Source organism: Choristoneura fumiferana, chromosome 13 (genome assembly GCF_025370935.1).
Source record: "Choristoneura fumiferana chromosome 13, NRCan_CFum_1, whole genome shotgun sequence".
In the NCBI taxonomy this organism is placed as follows: domain Eukaryota; kingdom Metazoa; phylum Arthropoda; class Insecta; order Lepidoptera; family Tortricidae; genus Choristoneura; species Choristoneura fumiferana.
In genome coordinates this window covers 15,889,969-15,899,879 of record NC_133484.1, presented here as the reverse complement: position 1 = coordinate 15,899,879, position 9,911 = coordinate 15,889,969, and the positions used below count along the sequence as shown (strand labels likewise).

At 37.3% G+C, this 9,911-nt stretch overlaps 1 protein-coding gene across 4 annotated transcripts in view; it reads right to left on the bottom strand.

Moving 5' to 3' along the window:
* Positions 1 to 9,911, bottom strand: part of LOC141434168 (uncharacterized) — a 500,735-nt gene that overhangs the window by 264,974 nt on the left and 225,850 nt on the right. The window contains exons 5-6 of one of the 4 annotated variants that reach the window (XM_074096515.1): positions 4,488 to 4,532; positions 741 to 985 (exon numbers count right to left, since the gene is read on the bottom strand). The exons of the other annotated variants lie outside the window; for them this stretch is intronic. Of the exons in view, the coding sequence (XP_073952616.1) occupies positions 756 to 985; positions 4,488 to 4,532 (275 nt within the window). The 3' untranslated portion in view covers positions 741 to 755. Of the gene's footprint in view, positions 1 to 740; positions 986 to 4,487; positions 4,533 to 9,911 lie in introns of those variants that run through there. 4 annotated transcript variants of the gene reach the window in all.

Here is a 9,911-nt window from a genome sequence, read left to right as displayed (position 1 = left end):
CCCCTGTGTATCTTACGCACACATTGACCGCGTGCACAGACGTCGTCGTGCCTATGTAGATTCAAGAACGCGTATTTTGTACGGCGTGGCCGCCGTGTGTCATAACGCACCATTTATCCGCGCAATAACAATTCGGTCAGTGCGAATGGTCTAGGTAACTTCGAAAGATTTCCTTTCCATGCGTGGTGAACACTCTTGCCTTACAGGTACGTTTCTTGGAACAGTTCCACTCTATGGAGCTCATGGTGCGACGTACGCAGAAGTAAGAATACCCGTTGAGTACCAACAAATCGTTTCCTCTCTGGGTCTTGGTCCAATATACTATAGTGATAGAAAATTAAATTACTTAACACAGCATCGGACAGAATTGAAGATTTACATTCGACTCAACTAAAGCAATGCATTTTACTCTGAAATATAATCAGCAGTGGAGATTTGGAAGAGCTGGTGGTGGAAGTAAATAAAGTCAGCCTTTTAGACGTTTTAATCAACGAGTTTGGAACTGTTATTTTTTACAAATTAATTTAAAAATAAAACAAATATTCTTAAAATATCTCTAGATAATATTATCCATTCATCAAGTACCTACAAAAATTCCCTCGCTTTTTAACCTATGGCCGTAATGTCTAACGCGCTGACCGTCCGTGATCGCTGTTACCATCTCTTTCTACCCTCGTCTCATACCGTGAGAGAAAAAGAAGTGGTGGAAACGATTGTGATTCCGAATGTGTTAGACAATAAGGCATCTGCATTAATTAAACTTTAAAATATATTCCGTTCCTAATCATAAATTCAGGTGGAGGGTGGTTGTGGTCCAGCTTCGTCTTTTGTAACTCATCCTCATGCGAAGTCAGTGCACTCGCCCTGCAAATATTATTGGACGTACATCGCCACTCCACAGACTTCTTGTTGCATCGTTTGCGATAAAACGTAAATCCTTGAACTATGAGCAGCTCCTTGCCCCGCTTGTTTTGGATCCTTATTACTGAATAACAATAAATAGATCATTTAAATGACGGAATATCGGTTTACTAATTGTCACTGTCACTCATCGTATATCCCTCTGATTTATTTTTTTATCAAATAGCTGGCAATCGAGCATGCGGGTCACCTGATGGTAAGCGATCACCGCCACCCAGGCGGTAGGACCTTGTGCAAGGTCCGCCCGGATTGCTAACACCATCTTGTTCGCTAATCCTGCCGTGAAGCAGCAGTGTTTGCACTGTTGTGTTTTGCGTGGAGAGTAAGACAGCCGGTGAAATTACTGGCACTTGAGGTATCCCATCTTAGGCCTCTAGGTTGGCAACGCATCTGCAATACCCCTGGTGTTGCAGATGTTTATGGGCGGTGGTGATCTCTTACCATCAGGAGACCCACTTGTTGGTTTGCCATCCAGTCGAATAAAAAAAAACATACTGAATTTTTTCCAATTTTTCCACCCACTGGTTTAGATTTTAGAGGGGGGGGGGGTTTGCTCGATTTTGCACTAATGTTGAATATTTCGCAAACTAATCACTGAATCGAAAAATCGTCTTAGCAAACCCCTAATGGTTTTAAAAGACCTATCCAACGACACCCCACACTATAAGGTGGATGAGAAAAAAAAAACACCCCACTTTACGTCTATGGCAGGTACCCTAAAAAAAAATATTTTAATTTTTATTGTACCATTTTGTCGGCATAGTTTACATATATATCCGTGAAAAGTTACAGCTTTCTAGCATTGATAGTCCCTGAGCAAAGCCGCAGACGGATACACAGACAGACATGGCGAAACTATAAGGGTTCCGTTTTTGCCATTTTGGCTCCGGAATCCTAAAAATGAGTAATTCGTAAATTTAAAATTAATTATACATTCAGTCGATTTAAATTTTTAATCAACCAAAACATGTAACCTTGCTACGCAGCAACCAACACGCAAGACAATTATGACTACATGTTGAAACCCGTCCACTGACACTTCCACATAAATCAACCACAATTATACCTCACTGATGAACTATCTAATTTATATATATAATATATATGTCCATTTTATAGTTGGGTCTTATACAGTTTTTCATATCTTCCGCAAATTCGCAGAAAAAGACATACCTACCTCTACTTGAAAACGCAACTTGTCTCTTTTGTAAGCTCTAATCTGAAAGCACCATAATACTATCAAATCGTTATTTGAGGAGGTACTAGACCCCGCTATCGGAGGTGCTATTTGGTAGCTGTCACTGTCAAGTCTTAGGGATGGGTAAGAAATACTTTAAAATACTAACTAACTCTCGATAATTTTTCTTTACCATATTGACAGTCTAACGTGTTTGTTTTTGTAAAACAGGAATAATTACACGCCCCCACCAGGAGGCACACTTGCTCGCTTTCCATCCAGTCAAATAAAAATAAAAAAATACAAAATGAATATTGTATTAAATATGAAATTGAAAAAAAAAACTTCAATTAAACCCAATATATCTTAGCTCTTTTTATTTTTAAAATATGTCTCGTAATATTACTAAATTTTAAAAATTTAGTAATATATTACGAGACATTCAAAATATTTTTTAAATATATTACCATAATTTTAATAAAAAATTAGTAATAATATTACGAGACATATTTCTCAAAATAAATAGAGCTAAGATATATTGGATTTAATTAAAGTTTTTTTTCTGCATATATAAATTAAAAATGTTAAAACATTATTCATTTTGTATTTAGTCCTGTTTTATTTTGTATAAACACGTTTAATTTAAGTCTTAGACTGTCATTATCTCGTTATGGTAAATAATTTTATCGTCATTTTGTTAGTATTTTAAAATATTTTTTACCCATCCCTAAGACTTGACAGCTACCAAATTGCACCTCCGATAGCGGGGTCTAGTCATAACATATACATGTCGCGCAGACGTGCACTGCAGCTACTCGTATGGTGCACGGATTAGCCGAGAAGCAAGATGAATTAGCGTAGTTTTATTTTTTCTATAATTTAATGTAAATACCGTTTGTAATTGTATAAAATGGTGGCATATGTGAGTGGTATAAATTGGAGCGGATGATATCATTCTTGTGGGTGGTTGTGAACGCCGATTTGCACAGGCTCGACGTGCACTTCCAGCGAATCGTGTTGCAATGCTCTTTCTGACGGTAAAAGGAAAAGCCATTAACGACGCACATATCCTTCCCTTTTGAATTCCGGATCCACAATACTGAAAATATCACTAAAATGAATACTTAGTAGAAACAACATGTGTTTTCATGTTTGTCCACAGGCCAGGGATAGGCTGCAGCAATAAAAAGCAAGCAAGCCAAAATAAAATACTAAATTGAAACCAAATGTCACTTGCTTGTCAGATTTAATATAGTACCTGGGCAACGAGCTTCACTTCAGCTAAATTTCGAACACGCGTGTTTCCCCAGAAATAAAACACTCACCAAAAAAAAATTAACTGAAAATGGAACCGACTTCAAAAACCTTGAAAATAATTTTCTACTAGTTTGAAGTCGGTGGCTCAGCACGAGCCAGCAAGAGTGGAACTATAGCCATCTACCTCACCTACACACTATATATTGGGCTTCAATCATTACATGGTACAAGAATCGTCACTATCGTCGTAGTCGTCACCGTACGTACATCGTACATATCTTGTTTGTTTTGGGGAAGCCAGCTAACATATTAACAATTAAAACATGTCTGATTTTTAATTATTATCTTTTTATTAAAATAACTAACTACCTTTTCTCATGCTCATAAACTTCGTATTTATGCTGGATTAAGGCGACATGAAATAACTTGTTATGCTCTAGAGTCTAGTGCATAAAGTAAAATCTTCGTCTAGACCTAGGCAATCAGTGTCCTGCACCACAAAAGTTACAAGTGCTAAATTCGTCAAAATTTTCAAGTTTGTCATAGTAAAATCTTACAATTTTGTCGAATTCTAGCACTTGTAACTTCTGTGGCAGGGGGCAGGAGCCACAAACAAAAAAGTTAAATTCAATGAAATCAATCAAATTAAATCAATAAACTAAAAATTTATAATCATATTGCAATGTATGAAAAATAATTAAGGTACCTTGTAACTGAACAATTGTTTCCACTGTTGCTATTTCATTTCCTCGCAATCAAAGTGAAAAGCAAAGTGTACAAGTCGAGCATTTAAGCTATTTTCTTTCCCTCGAAATATCTATCCACTGACGACGGCGACGACGTTGGTATAAGAACGTCCCATTTTTCCCGAGGGTAAAATGGCTCATTTTATGCTCTTGTTGTACAATCTACTATTCATGGGCAAGCCACGGCTTTAATTAGCTTTATAATCTGATATAGATGCCATTTTTAATTATGTACTTATTGGGCGGGTGGGTGTGGTCTACTTTGGCACGAATCAGTTTGCGATCTTCGGTATACACCACGGCGTGACACTTGGTAGTACCGCGAGAGCAGGTCCAACGAATACTATTACGGGGTGTAAGGCTGTTGTAGGAGAATGTGTACCCACCGACTATTATAATTTCTTTGTCACGGTTGCTTCGAGCCCAAATTACTGCAAAAAATAAGAGAAAAGACTATAACCCATTTTTTAAACTATTGTCACAGATGTGGGTATCTGGTACCCTCAATTATGATTCCACATTTTTTTACCCGTAGCCTGTCTTCACGTAGCGGAAATTCACGTGACAAAAATATACTTAAAACAACAATTTTGATAGAAAGTTAAATTTACTTACAATAAGCAACTATTTACTTAATCGAAAATACAAACAGACATGGATGCACAGAAAAACCAGAAAAAGAGCCCAGCGCTGGTCTCTTTTTCTGGTTTTTCTTATGGTTTCACGGGATACCCGTAAAAGTAACAAATTTGGAGTTGAAATAAAAAATACAAAAATACTCCAAAAAACCAATCATATTTACTTAACATTATTCTTTAATATTTAACATGTTCTGTGCTCGTTTGTGATCCAGATTGGCACGAGTGTGACATTTTGAAATGTCTAAATATGTTTTACAATTCGGTGTGCTTAAATCCCAACCCTTATTAATGTTATAAAATGAGAGAGAGAGAGGGAGAGAGATTAAACCCATATCAGTAGAAGTTGATATATTTAAAACATACATTAACAAACGATTACCGTTGCCCATGGACACCTGCAACACCAGAAAAGTCACAAGTGTGTTGCCGGCCTTTTAGGTAGGAGTACGCTCTTTTTTTGAAAGCTTGAAGGTCGCATCGGTCCGGGAATACCGCAGCGATAGTTCATTCCAGAGCTTTGCTGTGCGAGGCAGGAAATTTCTGGAAAAACGCAAAGTAGAACACCATCACACCATCACCACACACCACACACACCATCTATGTGGTGAGGATGGAAGTTTTGTCGCGTAGGGCGGTGGCGGAAGCATGCGGCAGGGATCAACCCGAATAACTCCTCGGAGCACTCCCGTTGTACATGCGATAGAGGATGCACAGTGAAGCTACATCTCTACGCAGCGCCAAGGAGTCAAATCGATCAGAAATTCGTTGGCAGCCAACTATTCGAGTCGCTCTACGTTGTATGCGGTCCAGAGGGAGAAGCTGGTACTGGGGAGCCCCTGCTCACAGATGAGAGCAGTATTCCAATGTGAACGAACCTGCGCCTTATAAAGCTGGAGGCGGTGATGGCGATCTGTTGAGCACGCCGAGCTTCTTCGAGGCTAATTTAGCCTTACCCTCCAAATGATCGCGGAACTGGACTTCACTCGAGATGTCAATACCAAGAATTTCTATACTGGCTGTGGTAGCTAGGGAAATGCCCTCGAAAAGAGGGGATGCGACCAACGCGGACTTGTACTTATGAATAGGTACGCCAGATAATCTTGGGAGCAATTTCTAAGAGGACATGTCATAAATTACTTGTTACTTATTACTTAATAGGTACTAGCCAAATCTAAAATCTGCAATAGAGACAATCCTATTTCAGGTGAATGATGTAATGAGCTGAAAACTTTTTTTTTTTAAACAGTTTGCTTCGGTTTTCTCCAAATAGAGCACGAAAATGCGGAGCCTAACGCGAATGAAACTACGATATGAATATGTCAATATCGACAACAAAGCTCGAGTGGTTACTGCATTGATAATATCGTTCTTACAAGGCGTCACGATCGTAGCGCTACTGACGGCACTGACGCTTGCATCACAACTCCAATTTAAGCGAAACTAGAAGGTTCCAGCATGGTCACAGTTTTCCTTATATTTTGAAATAAATTCCATCTCGTATCATAAATTTGTTAGCCGGATGAGTGTGATCCAACCTGGCACGTATCACTTGGTGTTCGAAGGTGTTAACTGTGGCTTGACACTTAGTATAGCCGAGGGTGCAGATCCACTTAAACGTCTGTTGTTGTTTCGAGTGCCGGCAGAATGTGTACCCGTTGACTATGATCATCTCTTTACCACGACTGTTTCGAGTCCAAATAACTGGAATAAAATACGTCAATTATACCAAAAACTGTTTATGATATCCAAATAATCAATCAATAATGCGTAAAGCAATAACAAAGTAATAACAAAGACATTAGGATAAACTACCAGTTGGTTGTATTGTATTTAAGTACAAATGAACTAAAATATTTTTTTGCTCAAAATATAAATTCAAATCATTTATTCAGTAAATAGGCGCGATGGGCACTTTTACACGTCATTTTTTAAACCAGCGCTTTCGGAAAGACCATCATTGCCAAGAAGAATGCGCCGCAAGAAACTTGGCAGAAAGACATTTTTTCAACATAAAATAATTACATATAAAATACTTAAAACTACAGTATACAATTAAATAAATAAAAAATACAAAAAAACAGGGTATGTATGGGGGATACAAGTACGCATGAAGTAAAAGATGAAATTTAGCAAGGAACAAACTATGCTAGATACTTAGCTCTTAGGAAGTTGCAGCTGCTTCACCAGCTGCTATTACAGATGTTATTACTTTTCAACTAACAAAATTATACTGAATCAACTGAATATTAGTGCTTGTGAGAAAAACTTTGACATTTAAATTAAACGGTTCCTAACCACAGACAATATTCATAGACAAGATAACCATAGATAAAGCGTTTACCTCTTTCGTGAGTCGGAGCTCACGACAGCAACTAGTAAATTTAAATGCTTTTGCGTCTCAGTCCCCTTATTATCGCTTATTATTGCTTACCTTGTAAATTTCTCTGTGTACCTGTTCTCTGTATCGCTTACTATTTCTGGTGTACAATAAAGAGTAATTGTATTGTATTGTATTGTATTATTATCCTTATTATAAACAGTTCCATATGGTTCCGTACAAACTAACATGCCTCTAGAATGTATAAACATGGAAGTGTGAGGATCTTATTCTTTCTAAAGACAGTTTTACATGAATCAGTTGGTTTCAGGCTCCATATAGCTCTTATACACCGTTTTTGGGCTACAAAAACTTTCTTAATATCGGTAGAATTTCCCCACAGAACAATTCCATATCTAAGGGCAGAGCATACATAGGCTAGGCATGATAAACCAGAAGAGCAGCCTCCCGTGATGCAACAAGACGCATTTTTTAAAGAGCAAAAACAAATCTGTTTACTTTACTAAAAACTGCTTTAACTTGTTCTTTCCAGTCACAGTATTCGTCCACAACAAGTCCCAAGAAATTTTGACACTGACTGTTATATTGGCTTACCACTGCATACTATACACAATTCTAAACTTTTTCCTTGTTTGGTCCGGAAGTGAACATATTTAGTTTTATCGGTTTTAGTTTTTAAAATTTAAAAAAAAAGAAGCTAGTCAGTTCCACTGGTGACCATAGGGCTGGCTCTTTCCTCGGTCAACGTATTGGCATTGCCATACAACGAAGAAACGTAGCCAGCTTCATGGACACCCAGCCCGAATATCAGCGATCTGGGAGATATATTGTAAATTATGTAAATGTAGAATTATTTTAGTTTTGAATTAGTTCGTTTTAGTTCATTTTCATTATATTTTTTGTAATGACGTATGTTTGTTTGTTTTTATTCTTTATTGTAAAAAAGGGAAAAACAAAAAGGTTACAAAAAAAATAAAGGTTTTAAGTACAAAAGCGGACTTATCCCTGAAGGGATCGCTGCCAGTCAACCTTTGAGTGGTAAAGAAGAGCAATCAAAAAAAAAACCAGGATCGACAAATAGAACAAAACATTTGAATAAATAAATGCATATGTAAACCCTAAATATATATAATAAATAGGTATATAAAACATTGTAATATGCCTGTAACTAAACATAAAATAAATAAATAAAGACATTACGTACAATACATAAATATATCACAAGTATAAGGGATAATTATTTCATCATCATCATCATATCAGCCATAGGACGTTTACTGTTGGACATAGGCCTCCCCCATAGACATTCAGTTGCCTGAACGTGAACCCGCGACATTAACCAGGTCATCCGTCCATCTCGTTGGTGGACGTCCTACGCAGCGCTACTAAATAATCAAGGAACCATAAAGTGAGACACATCTACAATGTCTCCCTGGACGAGTATACGGAGGAAGATTGTCGGACGGCGACCGGCAACTGATTCCATAGCCTCGGAAGCAAAAGTAAAAGAGATATTTGTTATTTATTGCATATATTGCAACAACCAATTTTAAATATGAAAGAAAGAAAGAAAAGAAAGATAGAAAAGAAAAGAAAGAAAAACATTTATTCGTGACTATAAAAACAATAAAAGAAAAAGAAAAACGGAAACCGAGACAGACTATGCAACTATACACATATTATTCAAAAGTAACAGGATATTCCAATTAGATCACACTATATATTTAGAGTTTAATATAAATACCATTTTTTATAACATACTTATTCGCCTCGTGATTATGACCACACAGTCTCGTATTGCAATACACTACGATTCACCCGCACAGCCGCTCCATCACACATTAATTCTAGCTCTCCTCACCCAGGTAGGTGCTTTCTACTACACTCTTACATTCCTCTCTCTTTATTCAAATCCATGTGGCTGTCCAAAGACAATCACCACAGGGCCGCCTATTAAAAAACTAGTCTTGCCATTCTATATTTCATAAGGAACAGTGTACACTACAAAAAAACATGAAAGTCGCGGTGCTCCAAAACGTAATTATTAAAAAAAACATACGAATAGTGCCTACGTAGCCTAATCTAACCCAATAAAATACTAAACCTGCGTTCATAGTAATATCACCTGTTTTTCGGAATTGTTATTTTATTATTGTAATCCGAATTTTTTTTTTCGTAATCATCAAAACTCTTTAAAGTACTTAACAAATACCGTGTTTGGCTATTGTCCCAGACTATAGCCGTAAGTGCACATAAAGAGTGAACAAGGAAATTATTAAAATTTGAAATAGACTCCATTCTTAATTATAAACTTGTTTGGTGGGTGACTGTGGTCTAGTTTGGCGCGGATCACTTCACGTTGATTCGTAAATACGGCGGCCTTACACCTAGCGCCGTAAGTGCAGATCCACCGAATAGTCTGCTTCTGCCGCTTTTGGCAGCAAAACGAGTATCCATTGACTATAATCATTTCTTTGTCACGATTACTTCGAGTCCAAATAACTGAAAAAAATATAGTGAATTTAAATAACTGTCAAATCTCTTAACAACTGGGTTTCCTACCGTTTTAGCGGTAAGTACAAAACGTAAGGAAAACACTTTTTTATAACCTAACCTAACAATTAAACCATTTATTTTGGGCAACGTGGCCAATACATTAGAAACCTTACAGTCTAACATACATACGAGTATAATCAATAAAAATACAAAACTTTTAAAACGAATTGGCTGACAAACCGGCGTGCCCCCGTTTCAGTCACCGTCGCTGATATCGCATTCATCTGCGGCATGGTGCACCGTCGGAACGCAACGTCTTTCAGTCAGAAGGCAGC